Source organism: Syngnathus typhle, linkage group LG16 (genome assembly GCF_033458585.1).
Source record: "Syngnathus typhle isolate RoL2023-S1 ecotype Sweden linkage group LG16, RoL_Styp_1.0, whole genome shotgun sequence".
Classification (NCBI taxonomy): Eukaryota; Metazoa; Chordata; class Actinopteri; order Syngnathiformes; family Syngnathidae; genus Syngnathus; species Syngnathus typhle.
The window spans coordinates 10,459,321-10,480,233 of record NC_083753.1 but is presented as its reverse complement, the minus strand read 5'-3'; the positions used below and the strand labels follow the sequence as shown (position 1 = coordinate 10,480,233).

Below are 20,913 nucleotides of genomic sequence, written 5' to 3'. Positions count from 1 at the left end.
CCCACACGTATTCCACAACAAGCAGACGCACTGAAGTCTTGACTCCTGAGCATCTGCGTGATGCAATAAAAATCCATTTTAGTCCTTTTCTCTCGCACTTTTCTCTCCCGATCGAGAAAATCTTTCAAAAATCTCATTTTTTCCTTCTTACGTTCAAATCCACTCACACCACCAATTAAATATTGCTACACCAAATAACGTGCTGCACCGGAACCCTCGATTCTTCCAAATTGAGATTAGTGTGTCAGAAAAGTGCCAGGAGGGATTAGGCTGCTCCTGAAGAGGCTTATTTACAGCAGCAATTTGTTAGCAACTAACATGAACGGCTAATCCTCTTCACAGGAGGAGATGAGGGCGGAGACTTGCCACGCGGAGACTTCCCGCCCTGATACGTTCCGACGGCAACCGTCGAGGCCGCACGCCAACACGTTTGCGTCACACATTCACGACCGGTGAGTTTATTTGTGATATTCAAAAGAGAACACAAAAAGCAATACAATATGAAACCAATGGTGATACTTGAGAGTGGAGATACGAGAGGTTGCAAAAAGCAGTAATAGACAACAATATGAAGAACTGACTCTTGACCTGTTCCTGTCAGGGGTCGCCACAGCATTGAATGATTTGTTTATATCTGTCTGAAATTGATCTCATCCCGTAGAGGTTGCAGAATTCATTACTTTCGGGCACACACACAGCTTTCCAATCCACACGTTTGCTTGGATAAGGATTGAGACTAAAGCTCATTGTGCACATGCACAAATAGAAGTCTTGTGTGCCATTTTTTCCCATCAGAATCAAGCCGGACCAAAGCAGAGAGGGCGGCGCCATCCAGCAGGTTGTTTGGAAACGGCCCAAATGTGTGCTCAGCTGACAGAGTCCGTTCGTGTCCAGAAGGCGGCTAACGAGATGAAGCCGGGCGTCCACGTGGCGGATTACGAGCCGCGAGAAGAAGGTAAAGGGATTAGACCCTAAACAGAATCCGCTGTCGTAACCTCATCACTGTTGCCGCTCTGACGGGAAGAGACCCGAGGTCCAGCCGGGATTCCGGGAGTGTCCCACCCTCCTCTTTCTCACCCGCTTCGCTCCCTCTGCTCGTCCATCCATGCAGCCGTTTCTACCGGCCACTGGGATCCCACCGAGGCACCCAGGAACTTAGACAACAACTCGGACGGCATTCATTAGGATATTTCTACACACTCTGCAAGAAGAGGCATCCTGGACATCTTGTATCAACACCTTGGAATTTAACGCATCATGCTTTTTAAATTAATACTATTCCTCTTCATTTGGTGTCCGCTGGGCCTCCAAGCAAGTCAAGTTAAAGGTAGGAAAACATCAGAGAGAGCTTGTTTTGGCAGATGGGCAGTAAGTACCTTACACAATCTAATGAGATCCAACACGAGAGCTTTCCACAATTATCATGTTTTGATTGTGGACAGTCACAAACGAGATGGAATTGACGATCGTAATTTTCCAGCAAAGAGCGTCTTAAATTTTGCAGTTTTATCACCATTGGTAACTGCAAGTTGAATGTGAGGCACCAGAACTCGTAAATCAACAAAGAAATCTTATGATTCAGCTCTTATGGTTTATCAAATCAGAAAAATAGTCCTGATATACAGTTGAATAAATTCTAAATTTCTTTCTTTCTTACCATGTATTGTGCTTCTTATTGAGGTTGTAACTTGCAACAGTGTAGAACTTGACTGCATCAAATCAAAAGCTCTTTTTCTTAGTATAAAGCTCTGTTTCAATATCATTAAAAAAAAAGTGCCTTTGGTGTCCTCATCAGAATCATTCAGTCATCCCGAAAATGTAGAGGAATAATAAAACTCGGCCAATCATACAGTACAATCTTAAAATGTTTCCCTTCATTTAATTCATTTTTTTTTTTGTCATTGCGTGATTTTAGCTTGTCTTACACACTGCTTTGCTAACTGAAGTATTTTTGCAATAAAGTGGTTGAGTAGTCATAATATGCTTTTATTTTTCACAACAACATTCTTGAGGGAAACGTCCTTTTATCATGTATTTTCATAATCATATTGAGCATTTTTTTTATGTGTCCACCCTCTCGTTAAGAGTTAACCGCCTCTTTAACACACACTGTGACCTCAGTGACATTAGGGCCAGTTTTTTGTCTTTCTTCAGCTGAGGCTGAAACAGTTGTTTGCATCTCCTGTGCTTGCTTTTGTTTTGTTTCTTCTTCTTTGTCTTCTTCAAAGCTGCGCATAAGGCAGAACAATTGATGATCTGCTTTGTTTGAAGAAAGCGTGCAGATGTACCTATACTACCTAATATTATGATATTCCCAAGGACGTTAAAAGCCCTCCACTGTGGGATGTAATGAGGAACTTTTTATTAGATCCACAAATGCTAGTTGAAACACACAACTTAGTGTTAGCTATGAACAAAACAGGTGGCTGTGTGTGCGTGGATAGTATAATGTGATAACGTCTGGTGTCTTGATCGGTGTGATGTGCCCGCTTGAGCTCATTACGCTGAAGGAAACAAAAGCCATTCTGTTCCCGGCGTCACAGGACGCTAATCTTTTCTGGCTCGTAACTCCGCCGGGCGACCTCCTGCGCCTGCGTCGGCCATCAGGGCCTCCCGTCCCTCCTCCCTGCTCTCATCCCCGTGGCTGTGCATGTGCACAGTAAAACAACACCCCCAAAAAGACCCTCATTTGGAGTTTTTCTTTATCAAAAATGATGTGAAATGAATTTCCGCTTGGAAGTGCGGTCGTCATAAAACGTCCATCCAACCAACTGTTCGATCATCTGTTCGTCCATCCATCAGTCCATCCAAAATTAGAGAAAAATTGGAAGGACAAAAAATATCATAATGTTATGAAAAAATATATATTTTGAAATTGTTTTAATTGAAGGCTGTTGTTTTGAATGTACTTGATTATTTTTTTGTTTTCGTCACATTTTTGATTTTGGGCCACAAAAGATTCCGCCCCACAAATACTGTAAAAATGTGACTAGTTGTCTCTCCTGGCAATGATTTTTCTTTCTTTCACATTCTCAGTCCAAGGCTATTTTACATTTGGATTTCTGAGTGCATATTTGTGCAGGGAAAAGTAATCATATTTCTCTATTCCCTTTCACAAAAGTGTCTTATAATGCAGTACAAAACACTGTGCTCGTGTAATGCTAAGCATGAAAAAAAGCAAGGTTGAGTGAAGAGACATAATGGTTGTCTTAAAAGTTTTGTTCATTGGCCGCTGTTCCCTGGCACGACATGTCAAAGGTGTACTATTCGCTCTCTCAGTGTTGTGCCGCTGCTCTTTAACGTGGAACTCTGACGGACGTGCTTTGGAGTGTCAATGCTCAAGGCTAACGGAGGAGGAAAACACACCTACGCTGCATCCTTTCTCTTAAAGTCACATACTGAACATTTAACATTTTTATCAGCTTCCCTTTTCACTGTTGGAATAGGCAGTACGGTGTGTCGCACTGCGACCTCGACTCCGTCAACGCGTCACATCCGTGCACAAACCTTAAGCAGAATAATTATTTGCTATTGCAGCAATGATGTGAACATGGAATTTTCCTATCATTCAAAAACAAGTTAATCATTAAAGCATAAAATATTTTTCAAACCTAAAAACAACAGTCTATCTGGATTTTAAATACACCTGACAATACCTATGGCTGTATTTGTTAAACCAGATAGTATCATTTAATTTCCTAGAGGTGTGTACAATATATAGTCAAAGCAAGTTTTGTGAGGGATTAAAAAAAAGTCAAACAACAACGTTAGTGTTCATCTCAGATGTTTGCACAAACTGAGGGCTCTGTACCGCACGTTGTTTATCCAGTGTTTGCACAAGAGTTCATCTCGCTTGCCAGAATTGCAAGAGGGTCACGTTGCAGAATTGATCTCTCATGTTGTTTCTCTCCCAAAAAACAACCCCCCCCAAAAATCTTTAGTTTTCTTCAATCTTGTTGATAATCCAGAGGAAGGCCGTTTGTTATTTGGGTCTGACGACTTCCCGTCTGTGTTTGGGGGCTCATAAAACCTGGCTTATTTTCTTAAGAAGCCCTCTGAGGGTTGCCACCTGGCATCACAATGCCGGCTTTTCTTTTCAAACAGCTCTGATGCAATACTGACGAGTGGCGCAATGGTGTGTGCAACAGCCCCGAATTAGTTTCTCCTGCACTGTGTCGCAACTTGTGCCCCACATGGCCGAACGTGTTATTTGTCAAGTTTTCAAATCTTTCTTAGGCGCTAATCCTGCACAAACTAAGCTCTATGCTGTCGAAAGGGTGACATTTGACATTCAACATTATGTGGACTGGCCAGTGAAGAATGAGTGACTTATGTAGTGATTGACATTTAGATTAGCCAATGACGATATATACACATATATATATACCGTATTTTCCGCACTATAAAACGCACCGGATTATAAGGCGCACCTTCAATGAACGGCCCATTTTAGAACTTTGTCCATATATAAGGCGCACCGAATTATAAAGCGCACCTTCAATGAATGGCCCATTTTAAAACTTTATCCATATATAAGATATATACATTTGGCCCGCGGGCCGGACTTTGGACACGCCTTCTGTAGTGGCTCAATATTGGTCCATATATAAGGCGCACCTGATTATAAGGCGCACTGTCGGCTTTTGAGAAAATTGGAGGTTTTTAGGTGCGCCTTATAGTGCGGAAAATACGATACATATAGACGTATATATGAGAAAATATATAAATGTTGTCCTCCTCCTTGCAGACATCCAGCACCACGGTATTTCCGGGCTCCGGGATGTTAAGTATCGGCACTTTCTAGAAGCTTCTAGATTGACAAAATACAACAGTAACAAAGCGAGCGAGGAAGGACATCGGAGGAAGAGGTCGACCATTTTCACCACTGGTGTCAAAGTATGTCCCCAGGAGACCATAAAAGCTGTCATCGGCAGCCATCGAGCATACTATAAACTCCGAGGTAAATGTGCTAATGCATTTTTTTTAACTTGATGTGAATCTAAGTCACACACTGAAATATGTATTTTTTAAAATATATTTTAATAGTATATACGTCATAAGAATAAACTATCTCTAAAAAAATGATGGCCATCTATTCACTGGTGGCTCTTTGGAAAACTTTTAGCAACTAATCATTTTGCAAATTGCTCTCCTCAGCTGTGTCCTTGCCCTGAGAACTTGATTAGTTCCAAGATTGGTGTTCTTACAAGTCAGCCTTGTCTTTTACTTCAATCATTTTGTCTGGATGGGCTTGTACCTTTCACCGAACACTTCTAAAACTTTTCCATTTCAGAAAAATACAGATGCCAGCTGAATCCGTTTATTCCCTCTATCACAGTTCTCATACTTGCTAAATATGATTTGAAAATAAAAAAAGATAAAATATCTAAAGAATTAACATGTCAATAATGATAATAGCAAACGGATATATCATTTTTGGTGAAGACACAAAGAAGCCTTGATAGCCAGTATTTATATGCAAATGTTCTCTGTCCAGAAAATAGATTGCGTTTGATTCAAGCAGTGCATTAAAATGGCCACCTCACTCTTACAATACAGCAGTTGATAAAGTGCATGACTCCAATGTGTCATTTAAAAAATAAAAAGGGCGCAGGATGACTTTGCTGTTGTGGACGTAATCGCTGCATGCAGAAATTAATTTGTCAGAGAATAAAGATGATGTTGGACACGTTGGACCTTGCAGGCACAAGAAGACTCCATTGTGTTTGGGAAATTTATATTCATAAAGATATGCAAATGTGGCAGATTGAAAAACATGAATAAGTTGACCTTTATTGAAGTGGACCAACTAAATTTAGTATTTTATTTATTTATGTTATTGTACTTTATTTGGAATTATGCTCAAACATTATTAGGAAGCGATCCGGTTTACGCTGTGGATTTACATAATTACATTGATACATATATGAATATTTATGAAAACGGAAATATTAATTTAAAGTAATTAATTCCAACGCACTAAAAATAATGTATGCATTTTTGCACATTTTCCATGCTCCAATTTCCCTATGAAGAAAACTGTAAGCTATGAGAGAATTTCATCAGCACATATTTACAGTTGATATTAAATGTAAATAAAGATCAGAAAACAGACCTGTGCAATTAAAAACCAAATATGAATGATAAGGTGCACCGCTTCGTGTCTACTTTATTTAGCAGACTATAATTTGCTTCTTCTTTTCTAGTTTGTCAGGAAGCCATTTGGGAGGCTTTTCGCATTTTCCTGGACCGGGTGCCAAGCACTGAGGAGTACGGATCTTGGGTTTACACCTGTCAACATGAAAACCTCTGTATGGACGATCTGGCTCAGAACTTCAGCAGTTCTCAGGAGCATCTGGACATGGTGGCCCGAGTGAGTCCTAATTTGCTTGTATTTGTCATCTTAATAAAAAACAGTCAAATTGGACTATTTTTCGTAAACATCAACATTATTCCAAAATGCAGCAAGAATAATAAAAATATATTTTTTAAAATTAACTAAAATTTCAACTGCCTTTCAGAGAGTGGCCGAGCAAGCTGAACTTAAAGGGTAGGTACAAGCTCAATAGCTTTCTTTGTATGTGTACGTTTCCTTTTTTGTTATCCAAACTGTTGTAGTACATAACAGTCAAAGATAAATGAATAAAAATTGAACAAATCTTTTCCACTTTGATTGAAATTTGTTACCAAACGTGATTCTTTGCCTAATATACGAAGTCACGTTCTAATGACGACTGTCTCAATTACCAGTGTTGTCGTGGAAACAGCGGCACCAAGGGTGGAATGTGACTTAAAAACAAGTGAGCTGATGATCTACCAATATCATATGTGTTTAACATCGGAAAACAAACAGTATGCTAACGTGCATATTTCATTTGGTCTCAGGCACCAGGACCCCCCCAGTGATTCTCATTCCAACAGAAGCTGAAGAGGTACTAAAACACAATTTCAGCATCTTATTTTACAGGAAAATCATTGCACTGAATAACGCATTTGTATTTGCCAGATGAAAGAAAAGCCGAATATGATAAAAGAAAGCTATGGGGAGTACATTGTAGAATTCAACGCGACCATTGTGGAGCCATCGTACATCGAGTTGCTGCATAACCCCCAGGCAGCTGATGCTGATGACATCACCGGAGAAATAACAGACAAGGTACGATCTCACAATCATATTTGAAGAAGTTTAGTCTATATGTAAAAGTATTTGGATGAGTTGGGTTCTTGAAAGAAGCATCAAAATATCCAAACAGTTGGAGTCTATCCGATATAAACGTCACCTATTCTTTAAGGCTGTGTTGGCCTTTCTTTGTAGACTGTAGCTACTCTATGACCTGGACTGAATCCAAGTGGTTCTTTTCCCTTACAGCCACATTGGGACGGACGGTGGAGTGTGTCCACTTTACTCCTGGCCCAAACACAGTCATGAATCAATGTCCATAGGGGGTCCTATAGCGCGCAACCCAGAAGGTTAGGCGTCGAGCTAATTAGGTGAATAAGTACTCCAGTGTCACCTCATACTCTCAATGGTTAGGGAAGGCTACCATATCTGACGTGATTTATTCCCCTATCAACTCAAATGTTCAGCTTTGGCAGTGCAGCAACTTCTACTGGACTGTAAATTTATTGATGTATTTAGGCCACACATCTCTTGGCAAGCCCAGCATTGCTATGGAAATGGAAGTAATCAATTTGAAGCACTGACACGGTAGTGATAGTTCCACGCTGGGAGTTCGGATTTGGGAAGGCAGGAGAGATTATCGGCATTTCTAAACAGATGTGTTTCTAATTGGGTTTTAAATCAGTTGAGTGGCTGAGAGTTGCAGATGTTGTCTGGGATGGAGTTCGAGAGCGTTGGAGGCGAAATGGCAAAGGTGTCGGGGTGTAACATAGGAGGAAGTCTCTTTGGCTATTAGAGAGGAGAATATATTGTGATGCTGACTGGAATTTGAGGAAAGCTAGGAGAATTTTAGGGCTGTGAGGATAACTTCTTCTACCGCTGCTCACTTTCAAGAAATTATGGTTGTGATGGAAATGAAGTTAACTTTTGTACTTGAGTTTATGCCTCTTTTTTTTTTTCGGTAGATACTTCATGCACTTAAAAAAATTGCAGGATTCAAAGAAATTCGCATGTTGGAATTCAGGTGAGTTACTGTTATTGTTGAAAATTCCACAATTGCACACATTTGTTACCTGAATACTTTTGTGGATTTGTTGTGTTGCTGAGTCGTCAATGTAGTCCATAAACATTACCTTCATGCAGCTTTATGACTTGAATTGTTATGTGAATCAGGTCACAGGATGCCATTCTCCATTATGCTGTGGTCTTTAATGGAGACACGGAACAGAGTGATGAACCGGGACCTCCAGACGGACAGACACATGTGGATGCTCTGAAACTGAGACAAATGATAGTGAAAGCTTTACAAAAGGAGCCATCACTTCCGCTGGACATACAGTATCTCACCTTTGAAGTTGGTAAGCGCAATTTCCATGCTGCAGGAGCAGAGCTGCTGAGGAGAAAGTCAGATTGATTTTTCTTGTGTTTCTTGTCAGTAACTACTGCTTACCCAGATGCCGCTCTCAGCATGTACACCACTGGGAGCGGGGATGCCATCAAGGTCACTGAAGAGAACATCACACCAAAGTTCTTCCCCACAGTGGCAGCGACAGAAAATGCATTTGAAAGTACCACAATTCAACCTCAAATACACATCTCGGTGCCTTCCTTACTGACCATCCTCCCAGAATCCACCTCTGAACCTACAACCACTGATGAGGTGCCAGTGGCAGCAGCAGTGGAGGATGTCTCCGGAGGTGATCCTTCGGGGGAGATGACTGACCTCATCATGGCAGATACAACACCGGAGGCCATCCTAGAACAAGGACAAGAGGCGAGGGTCATTGACACAAGTACAATGGAAGGTAACAGTGGAGGTGAGGCGATGAAGTTATAATTTCTTTTCGGGTAAACATGTCTGAAAGTATTTTTTCTTTCTTTTGCAAGAACCTGAAGGGGCAGACACAAGGGAGAATGATTCGTCATCACCAGACTCCAATCCTGAAATGCTGATCATTGATGAAGCTCACCTCTCTGGCACAGAATCCGAGTTGTTGTCACCTGAGGATGTTAACATAGGCATGGAACCAGAGCCTGACCTGCAGCCTATACCGTCACTTGAGGGCAAAGATGACGCCCCTATCGAGTTTACCAATGAAGTGACAAGCGTTGCCGCCACCAAAGCCTCCATTGATGTTTCCAGTGTAGCAAACTCTTTCAATGAAGTAGTCAGGAATATAGTTAATGAAGTTCCCAGTGAAGCCTCTATCAAAATACCTAATGTTGTCGCCAGTGAAATTCCCAGTGAGGCCTCTATCAAAATTTCTAATGATGTCGCCAGTGAAATTCCCAGTGAGGTTCCAACCAACTTCATACAAGACCCTAGTGACACTTCTAGTGATACCTCCAGTGAAGCTCCAATGGAAGTCCCCAATGATGTGTCCACCAATGTCCCCAGTGAAGCTTCCAGGGAGCTTCCCAACGAAATCTCTACTGAAGCCACCGCTGAAGTATTCAGTTTCCACAATATCCTCATTGAATCCACCACTGAAGCTCCCATGTATGTTCCTAGTGCACCCACCATTGAAGTCATCAGTGAACTCCCAAGTGAAGCCCAAAGTGGGCTCCAAGTCGAAGTCTCCAGCGATGTCTCAACTGAAGCTGCCAGCATGACCCACAATGAAGCTCCGAGTGAAGTCTTCAGTGAAGCACCCAGTGAGACCCACAGTGAAACTGCCAGCATTGCTCCCACTGAAGTCCCCAATGAAGTCTCCAGTGAAGGTTCTGTGGAGGTCCCCAGTGAAGCTCCTAAACCAGTCCCCACGGAACCACTTAGTGTCTCCAGTGAAATACCAAGTGAGACCCCTGGGGAATCTCCAAGCGAACCCCCTACCCCAGTCCCAAGCGAAATACACGAAGTCGAGTCAAGTGGAATGATCCCAGCTTTGGTGGAGCTTCCTTCAGAAAACTCTAACGTCCAGGACGATGTAGAGTCAAACCAGGGTGGGACAGAAATGACCGAGCCACTGGAAGAGGACATCAGTAGTGTTAGATACCCTTCCGAGACTGACCAGCGGTCCACAGCCGCTCCAGCCTCAAGACAAGCCAGCACTCCTGTGCTGGCCGCGATACGGCAGAGCAGAGAGTTAGTAGTTTTCTTTAGCTTGAGAGTGACGAACATGATGTTTTCTGACGACCTGTTCAACAAGACCTCCCCAGAATATAAATCACTGGAGAACACCTTTCTGGAGCTGGTAGGTACACAAGCTTTTATGCTGGATGTAATGTTGATGCATTCTATTTTGGGGTATTTTCTTTTATGACTTCATCAGTGTGATGAAAATGTTTGACAAGGTGATTGGCGCGTAATATGGACTTTGTGAGGCTGCACTTTGTAGCTAGCCTTATTCTCACAACTGCCAATTGAGCCAAACATAACGGATTTCAATTTTTTTCCTTGACTTATATATATATTTTATATTTGTTCAGAAGTTTAATGTGGTGATAAACAAAAGCCAACTTTCAATTTAAGCGTGCTCTTGCCAGCAAATAGTAACTATTGAGCACTGTACCATATTAGGTTAGGAGTAGAAACTACACAATAATCAGAAAGTAACTTTTCAATTTTATTTTTTTACTTGGTGGCTGCCCCAGGAGTTGTTAAATTTATTTATTTTTTCTGCTGTGTTGAAATGCAAAATGACTAAGTGACAATCATTCATTTGCTAACTGACAAAGACCCGAGCCAAAGTTAAAAAAACATAAAGAAGCCAAGCCAATGAATGTATGTGCTAAACACTAACAAAACTTACATGGAAATTTTCTGATCATGTCATCATACATATTAAAGTTTATACATGTACACAGTGACTTTGGCACTGACACTAGCTCTGAATAGCAGCTGTGTCCTGGATGGTCTTGAATATGTTCGCTTGGTAATTTTGGGTCACTTTTGTTTTGTCTTCTTATTACAAACTGACATTCCAGCACATTGACTTTTCATTTTAAGGTCAAACGATTACTTATAGTCAAGTGTCAAAAAAGGGGAATGAAAAAGTTCTACCAATAATTGTGTTTCACTCAGACTCAACACTCTGGGCCCAGAAAGCCGCCAAATCCTGGAGCATCCAGTAAATCTGGGCCTAGGAGACAGACGACTTTAGCCTCCATACCGGTATTTTTTTCCATATTGGAACTCACTTGTGTGACATCTCAGAGAGAGCGCAAACTTTTCTTACCTAACTACTTTTGAATGCATCTTTCCTAACTCAGTATGACAAACTGAAGCCAGACTAACACACTTTTCACTTTTAGACGTCACTATAACTGCCTTTATATTTAGCTTTGGTTGTTTTTGCCTTAAACTGTGTGTTACATATAGTTGGCTGTGAGGGAAACATTACTAAAATGTTTTTAAATTTAAATCACCGCTATTGCTCATTGATTTGCATGCTGTATTGTGAATTTCTTTTAACCACTGTAAAAATGACAAACAAGGACATTTAATTCACGTTTCAGATTTATAGGGGGCAGCACACGTTATTGTACGACAAAATATTAAGAAGTAAATGCGGAATTGGTTTCGAAATCAAAACAATTATTTGGGGTGAGACTACCTAAAGAACATGTAGGCCACTTTTTACATGATATATAAAAATAATATGTTTAGGCTAAACATAGATAACCTGGTTTTCATTTAACTGTGAGCTCGAATAAACGGATTTTGGACTTTGTTGATATTCTTAAGCCACAATCTTTTGCGTGGAATAAAGCTAAATTTTATAAATGTGGTGCAGTGCATTGTAGTTTGTCTTTTTTTGTGAGGGAAACATAACATGGATGTGTTGGGGCTTTATGTTCCTGCAACAATTTAGTAAAATCTCATACAAATTGTAATTAGTAGACAACTAATGGTGTTGCAATAATTCTTAACCACGTAACCATTTTCAAATGATTAAATATTATAGCTCATCCGAAATTTGGAATTGCATATTGCTACTCACATAAAGAGTGATTGTCCCTCCAAGACAGCGATGGGCAATTGGAGTCCTCCTCCACCTATCTTAATATCTGACCATTTGAACCAAATGTGTTGCAACAGGGAAACTCCATAATATTCTTTTTTTTTTTTTTAAATCCATAGATGCATAAACATGGAAAAACAGTATTTATAATGAATAGGTGGTTTTAAAAAAAAGGAGCTTGAGTATTAAATTCTCGTAAAAAACAATGTTAGCATATGATTATTAGAATAATCCTTAGGAGTGAGGTGGCCCATTTTTCATTTGTTTTGGGGTGCTACAGGTGTGTTGTTTGTTGCTGTTTGGGGTTGCTAACCCGGCCCACGCATTGTAGTCTGAATCATGAGACCTTGGTCCGCCTTAGTCATTGTGGAGGTTTGTCATTTGTGTATGCTAAGAAGCTTTCTGTTATTCAGGTCAGTTCCTGCCCTACACACACACACACTCACACACATACACACACATGCTATTAAGGGTTTCAAGCTGCTTTGCGCCCTGTGTGGGCATCTGCAAGCATCTACCTTGCGTGTACTTGTTCAGATATGAAAACAACTGAAATGTACGTTCTAATGTGAATAAAAGTGAACAATTGCTACTGGTTGAGGTTTTGTTAAATCCCTCTCGTGGGTGAACGTATCTACCGTAGTTACTATAACTAGCACTACCGCCAAGCTTAAACCACAAAGGGCTTCCATTGTAATCTGGTTGGGAAAAGCGGGACGATTGTGTACAATAATTGAAGACGATTGGGAAATGTGGCAACTTCTGGCTGGAAGGAAATCAGCGGGCTCAGGGACAAGATGGATTTTCGTGTTTTTGTGAATTCACAAATACTGTGGGAGTTCAGCTTGCAGGCAAGGTTACTCAAAATTCAGCTAATACTCAAATGGTACGTCTTCAGGCGCTTTGGACTATTGAGATTGCACTGTTTGTAGGGTTCAACATTTTGTCATGTGCGAATGCAAAGGAGCAGACCTAACATGTAACTGAAGTAGTTTTTTTAGCCCGAGGCGAGCCCGCAGGCCAGGGAGCTGATTACTTCCCAATACACTGTCAGTTCACGTATCATTGGAATGAACTGTTCCTGCTGACGATGCTGATTTATTTCCCCACAGAGAAGTTCTCCTGTCTGTCTGATATCACATTATCAAATGAAAATGTATTAATTAACAAATGTGGATTAAAAAAAAAAAAACAAAGCCTCTCCATCTCCAATCTTTAATGGTTGCCCAAACAAAGGTTTGCGCAGTTCTCATCATTCCTTGTTTATAACTTTCTGGAAGCACAAACAATAATGTGGTCAGACGTTTGAGATGGTAAGTATTTACTTACTACCTTTAATCAATGATAGTCTGCTAGAATAGTCCTTTAAATGGGCTATTTGAAAAAAAAAGAATGTGACGTAAAAGAGCCCATTTAAATGGTTTTGCCAGACCCCCATTAGTGATGCTGCACACCCAGTCTGACATGTATACATGAAACTTGCCCTTGTTGAACTCCTCCTTTAATGTACCTACTGGTTTGTGAAGCAACCACTAAAAACTGGACATGGAGGTTGGAATTACTCACAATGATGCAATTTTTGAAAATCGGGTTTCTATTCGCTGTGACGTTTGGCCTTGTGACACCAGAGAAAGAATGTTTCACTGGGAACCAGTAGATACAACTAGCAGTAGTTTCTCCTGCCTAGATGGGATGCGACTGTTGTGCGGTTTTGCGATAAAACCACCACTCTGACCTTCCGCGTGCGAGGTAGCCGAGGCACTGATTGGTCTCGAATCGATTGTTTACGGATAATTTGCCATCGACACTTGGAGAAGAACGGTCAGGAATGGTGGATAACAACCTGCCAGAGACTATTAGCCTAAGGGAAGTAGCTGTCACTAACGCGTCGGTGGACGAGATGTGAAGTAACCCCATCAGAGGCGAGCTCCTTAAGGCCTTCTTATCTCCCGCTTCTCAGCCCCGTCCAGCTAAGGCCTAATCTCCTTCGCTTGGTGTTTACCTTCGTTTGCAGCACATCATGAAGCGGCTGTGGGTTGGGAGTGCAATCGATGCCCATTGATGCGGGGCCATTACTTGAACCGGTTGAATTCTTGCTCCGTCTCTATAGTCTTTTTTTCCCGTCTTCCTCGTCTGAAATAAAAAGCAGCGTTTATGGTCTGCAGTGTTGGCTTGTTGTTGCTTTTGCATGCAAGGCCTCGCTTGTTACGCTTGTCTTTTGCTAAGCGGCTGATCCCTCTCACTCTATTTCGTGACTACAATTACCACGTTCTCTGACATACGGAAACCCTAATTTCTCTTCTTGATCTCATTATGGCATGTGCCGTCATGGCGGGATTTCATGCTCGCATTAAAAATTAAACGGCAAACTATTCATAGTGATCGCACAGTAAAATATGACCCGAATAGCTTCTGGATTGGACGATGCCATGCCAACCTCACCAGCGAAACGATTCAAAGTAGATCCTGTGGTCTTCTTCTCAGGGGGATGTAGATGTTGAATGCGTCTTATCTCCCCAGGATCAAGACACGATTCCTGCTTGCTCTGATCTTACCTTCAAACCCTGATTTAAAAGCCCCTTTTTCCACCTTCTCTTGAATACTAACCAAGCTTGTAACCACACATAGAGCTAAGAAAATCAAATCACGCTTCTACTTTTGTCAGGACAAACTTATCAAAAATGAATATGCTTCTCTCTTACTTTTTAGCTTTTACCCTACCTTGAGTCCAATCTGACCGGATTCAAGCAACTGGAAATCCTCAACTTCCGCAATGGCAGCGTGGTGGTGAACAGCAGACTGAAGCTGGAGAAAGAAGTGCCGTACAACGTGACTGAGGCGGTGCATTGTGTTCTGGAAGACTTCTGTAGCGCCGCAGCCAAACGTCTTGACATTGAGATCGATAGCCGCTCGCTGGAGATAGAACAAGGTGAGATGTCCTTGCTGATAGAATCTCGACTACACTCCTTGAAAAGAAGTTGTTTTTTTTATTATTTCTCTGTTTTTTCAATTGTTCAACCACAAAAGGTAGTCTCTAAGTAAAAGAAAAAGTCTGACAACCCTCAGTGGGATCACAATGCTGAAATGTGAGGAATTAGTTGTTTTGATGTCATATAATAGTCTCGCATGGTGCACAAGTCCACCCAATTGTGTAAAACTGTAAAACTGATGTGTGAGGCTAATTTATTCTGTCTCCAAAGGACCCGACTGGGCAAAAATGGCAATTCATGTGGCTGAAGAATTAGTTAAGAATTAATTAATTTTAATGTTATTTTCACAAGTTTGATTAATGCTTAATTGGATGCTTAGTAGACACATCATGGTAAAAGATGTGCTAACAATTAGGTGATGGGTGTTTCAACTGAGAAAAGTTACAGCTCTCAGTACATTCTTCCATTGACTTCACATTCGATGACGTGGTCATGAATAGTAATATAAAACTTATAGAGCTTGACTCGTTCTTCTCTCATGAAGTTTATTGACTTCTGGACTCAAGTCGTATGCTTATTCATGCCCCAAGGTCAAAGTCCCCAGTTGTCCCTCCTTCTCGCACCGCAGCATACACGCGATGCATCTTGTTAGCACCCACGAGTTCCCGACTGTATATCTTATTAAAAGTCGACGCTTCACTTCTCATCAATCAAAGTGCCCTTTCATTCATCCTCTGATCCTGGAGATGGCGGTCGGTCGGTCGGCCGACTATGCACGCCGCGTCCACGATAATGTCACACGGCTGCTTTTTTCTGCAGACGACGAAGCGGACCCGTGCAAGTTCCTGACCTGTAATGAGTTTTCACGCTGCGTGGCGGACATTTGGAACAACGAGGCCGAGTGTCTGTGCGACCCGGGCTACAGCTCTGTGAATGGCCTTCCGTGTCAGAGCGCATGCGACCTGCAGCCAGACTACTGCCTCAATGGAGGCTCGTGTGAAATTATCCCCGGCCATGGAGCCACATGCAGGTATAGTACAAGGAAAACAGCACGAAACAATTATATGAAAGACAATAGACAAACTTTTTTAACTGCAGGTTCAAACCAAACTGAGATAGGGTTTTTACTTTTTGGACCTGGATTTTGCAGTAAAAAAAATGTCTGAGCTTCATCTTTGTATAAGGGTTGCAAAAATGGAAAGAAAAGGCATAATGATTGTTTTCGTAATTGCTGAAACTCATTATTGGGAAAACAGTAATCGGGGAGGTGGCAGACAGTGCCCCACCACATAAGATAAGGTTTTGACCCACACGGGGAAATTCTAGGACAGGGCCCTTTTCCTTTTTTTCCCCGAGATATATTTTATACAGTAAATATTACAGACCAGTGATTAGTTGAAAAATCAATTTCCCTTGGCTGTCTTTCTGACTTTCAGTTCCTGCTGACGCTCTGTTCCTTTTTCTGCACAGCATCGACAGCCATTAGTTTGCAACTCAAACAACACAATTCAAACAGCCAATAACCAAAACAAGATTCCGAGCCATTTTGTTGACTGTTTCTGCGTTTGTAAAAACATGTATCGTATTTTCCGGTCTATAAGGCGCACCGGACTATAAGGCGCACCTTCAACGAATGGCCCATTTTAAAACTTTGTCCTTATATAAGGCGCACCGGACTATAAGGCGCACTGTCGGCTTTTAAGAAAATTTCAGGTTTTAAGGTGCACCTTATAGTCTGGAAGATATGGTACCCATTTGTTTAGTTTATTGACTTTGAAGATAAATTTGTATTGAATACATATATAATATCATACATAATTTCTTCCTAGATTTTAGCACACAAGCTAGTATGTAGATATTCATTAACATGGCAACCTCTGCATTTACTACATGGCAGTGGGGTGACATATTCACTAAAATGACTGCAAAATATTCACAAAGTAGTTAGTTTTATTTACGCCTGGGTCTAGCTAACCTAGATAATTTCCATGTTCTAGATGCCCTGTAGGCAAATACTGGCACTACCATGGGGAGCGCTGCAAAGAGCTGGTTTCGGTACCATTCGACCCGTCGCTAATTGTAACCTGCCTCGTTGGGAGCCTCTGCCTCATTTGCGCCATCATCGGTATCCTGGTGTTCGTTAACAAGAAGTACACAGCAACGAGGAAGGCGGTGACTTTGGTGTAAGTTGGAAACGCTTTGGCGTTATTTTGGTCATGTGAGGCTTTTTCAAAATGTCTTCCCTCCTTCCCCCACTAGGCACAGCCTTGCTCCCTATCCTTTTGAAAATACTTTGAGGGTCAACCCAGTATTTGAGAATGACGATGGCATCTTAAGCCAAGTGTCCACACTGCCGTATCCCACCAGTTTGGCCTCGTCTGGCTCTCATCATTCTGAGCAGGAAGTGTATGCCTCAGTTGAAAACATACATCTCAGTATCGAGGTACATAGTGCTGAGCGGTACAAGCACTTGGACTAACAATCACGCTACTAACCGCTCAAGTAGATGACTCACTGCTCTAACACACTCTTCAGTCATTTGTGGCATCAGAAACTCTAACCTTCCACGCAATTGATTTGGAAATAGATTTACCCGTAGGATGGAACGGAAATAGGAATAATGCGTTTTGGGTGGGGTTTTTTTCCCCTTGGAGCGGTGGGGCCATGGAGGGGCCAGAAATATCTCAGGTGGTCAGCAAAACGCTAGATAAATAAATGAATGAATAAACAAATAAGTAAATAAATTGATTGAACATTTCTTATTGATAAATAAATACATAAATAAATAAAGATTTTATGAGTCAAGGATTCCAGCAACAAGTGGAACTGTCATAGCATTAAATTCCAATGCATGGTGAGATCTTTAATTCACAAGCTTTTATAAAAAAAAAAAAAAGAAAGTTCCAAATATGTTTAAGGGCTCTGATTAAAATTTGATGTTAACCTGAGTATTTTGGAAAAACAGTAATACTGGTTCTACTGTGCTTGCATCAACTGTGTATGGATCTTCTCTGCGGGCACGAAACACAGATGAGGCTCCCTACAACGTCGCAAAACTTCCAAAGCTGCTGTTCAAAACCCTCCATAGATGACATCTGCTGTGTAGTTATAGCTTCAGGTCAAAATGCTTGTTGCACTGTAGCGCCCGTCACTTTTTATTTACTCTCCATCTGCTTACGTGCTCTCTAGGCGCCACTGCAGGCATAAGAAATTAATGAAGCGTGCTGTAAACACAGTGGGTGTCCACCTTTTGGGCGTGTGTGTCTTTCCCGCAGATCCCCAGACAACTCTACACCACAAGATCCGAAAAGTTAATATCGGAGTTGGTGGACTTCCATCAATGCATTCCGCACAATGAGGTGAGAAAAGTACACTCTGTCAAATGACACTCGTGGCTAGTAGGATAGAGTAGGAGTGAGAATGAGATGGATTCATGATTAAAAAATGCTTTGCTCCCTTCAGGTTAAATATGCACTTCATCTTCAAGTATGCTGTGAATATTTTATCACGTTTGCGTGAAATATTGTATAGCTCTGAGACACAGGAAAAGGAAAATGTGTTTATGAACCAGACCCAATCATTCAACAACAACATTGCTAAATGTGCATTAGCAATATGCTAGATTAAGCTCTGATTTTGATGAACCACTTTATGGATGTTTTGAGCAATTTTAGTCTGACTTGGACATCATTCCACCCCATGAACCGGACTTATAAAAATATAGGCGATTGTTGTCACGTGTAGGACTCAGCCAGTACTTGACAGAAATTCCTGCTTTATGATACTGTTGAACTTTTTGTAGGCTTTTTAACCAAGTTTCTATAATCCACAATTAGAATATTTCGTCTAAAAAAAAAAAAAAAGCTGAACCAGAAAGAAAATTGAATGATACTTCATAAACCAAAACAAAGTTGGCTGAAAATCTTATTGGCAAACCAAGGTTCAACTTTACCCTCCAATCATGCATATAAATAGTCAAGTGTTGCAGATAAAGATACAAATGATGGTTTCAGCAGATAAGTTTTATCAGAGTTCTGCAAAAAGCCATAAAAATGATCAAAAATGATTCTTTTGATTCTGTTAGTAGAAGACAGGTAATACCTCCCAGAAATTCTCGCTGCTCCTTCAGCTGTCAGCCTCCTCGAAGCCTCCCCGTTGAGTTTTTTTCACCCCTTTTAATCAATTCTGTGGAAAAGTCAAGTTCTTAGTAAAGCCGCCACAGTGTTCCATGGTATATTTAATACCTTAGAAATTCCTTGGTACCTGTCTGCTGATTCATATCTTTTTAAAAATACAATCTCTCTGATGCTTTGGAAACTCTCCGTGGACCCGATGGCTTTTGGAAATGAAAATGTCAGGAAAATCCCACGCCAACAGCGGAACTTTGTCTCGGGTTAATCAGAGGCTATGCATCGTGCACAGTTACATAAAACGTGAAAACACTTTTAAAATGATGACATTTCAAGAAGAGTGTGTGGACTTTTTTTTTTTGTATCTATTGTATCTCCTCTTACATCTCTCAGACGTGGAGGCTGCCAAATGAATACAGATCGTGTTTTCTTCTGTGGACATCAGACGGCGAAGGCAGTGAGGCCACCATGGTGTGATGGCGCGTCCCTGGGTCACCGTTGCTACGGCAACATAGCGAGCAAAGGATCTCCCCAAAGTCCCCGTAAAGTATTAGATGATGAATTGTTCATAGTGATGAATGTGTCTTGTTAGACAGCGCTATGGATATTCCAATGTGTGCGGATTGCCGTTGTTTTCACGTGGAATCGAATATTTATTACATAAAATGAATGGTAGGAAAATTGCCTGTATGGCTATTCTTCCCTCACAATGAGGTATTTATTATTTATAGTGACACACTTGGTGGTATTTTATTTTAGACGTTCTTTTTATGCGCAATTGTTCCGCCTCCAAAATTACAGAAAAAATTATATCTTAAAAAAGAAAGGTTTAGGTGTTTTACAAGTTCTCTGTCTGATCATCTTTTTTTTTGTACACATTTTACTATTAAAATAAATAACCAATAAAATGTTTTTTGTTCAATAAGAGCTTTTTTTTTTGTGGCAGCTAAATATTTTCCCCATTCATTTTTTTGTTTTCCTTATCGAAAAAATCTTTTCTGTTAATTGAGGCCATACATAAATTTCAGGATGTGTTGTCCACAGAAATAAACGCTTCAACTCAAATAAAACTTTTTTTTTCCTATGAGGGGATGTGCTGAAAGATGCCTTGCCTCAAATAATCAAAAAACACAATTTTGTCTCCCAATGAGGGAAAAATATCCACTCAAAAATGTCATACCGCAAATAATTGTTGGGTATCCTCCAATAGGTAAATATTTATACTCATATAATTGTCTTCTTTTTTAATTTCAAGACAAAAAATATTTCTGTAACCACAGCCATGCCTCAATTAATTGTCATCCACTGAAACAAACGCATAAAAAAAGACATCAGGATTTGATTCCCGCAATTTTAGCTGCCTTTCTTCATATAACGGCAGGAAAATAACAATTCCCCTTTGATAAATAACCAGACGGCACACATTTGGCAATTCGTTAATTGAGACGAATGACTGTTTTGATGAGATAATTTACCGTGTTTATCTCGTTCGAGCACGCTTAAACGTGCAAGCTGAAGAACCAATTCCTTCGGTGAACGTTTAATCTGCTTTAACTGATCACTTTGTGAGCGTGCGAGCCTCGGATGAACATGGGCCACTCATTTCCCTCCGTTTAAAATTATCTGTACGTTAATCTCGTTTGCCGCAATGCCAATTAGGACGTCAAGTCCAGTTAAGATTTAGTCGTGCGTAACTGCTGCGCGACTCACAATTCTTTGACCTTGATGAGTGCGGGCGCTACAGGACGAAGAATAAAACGTACGATCAA

General features: G+C 40.9%; 1 protein-coding gene across 1 annotated transcript; it reads left to right on the top strand.

Annotated features, from left to right (window-relative positions):
• Positions 1–894: 894 nt before the first annotated feature.
• On the top strand, positions 895–19,964 carry impg1b (interphotoreceptor matrix proteoglycan 1b). Its single transcript, XM_061301614.1, has 18 exons — positions 895–1,327; positions 4,748–4,960; positions 6,207–6,373; positions 6,522–6,550; positions 6,751–6,800; positions 6,886–6,932; positions 7,007–7,156; positions 8,086–8,144; positions 8,294–8,478; positions 8,557–8,937; positions 9,008–10,314; positions 11,145–11,234; positions 14,794–15,013; positions 15,834–16,044; positions 17,012–17,197; positions 17,274–17,457; positions 18,290–18,373; positions 19,538–19,964. Exons 1-18 carry the CDS (start codon positions 1,258–1,260, stop codon positions 19,619–19,621), a joined length of 3,717 nt encoding a protein of 1,238 aa, XP_061157598.1. The 5' UTR covers positions 895–1,257; the 3' UTR covers positions 19,622–19,964.
• Positions 19,965–20,913: the final 949 nt, after the last annotated feature.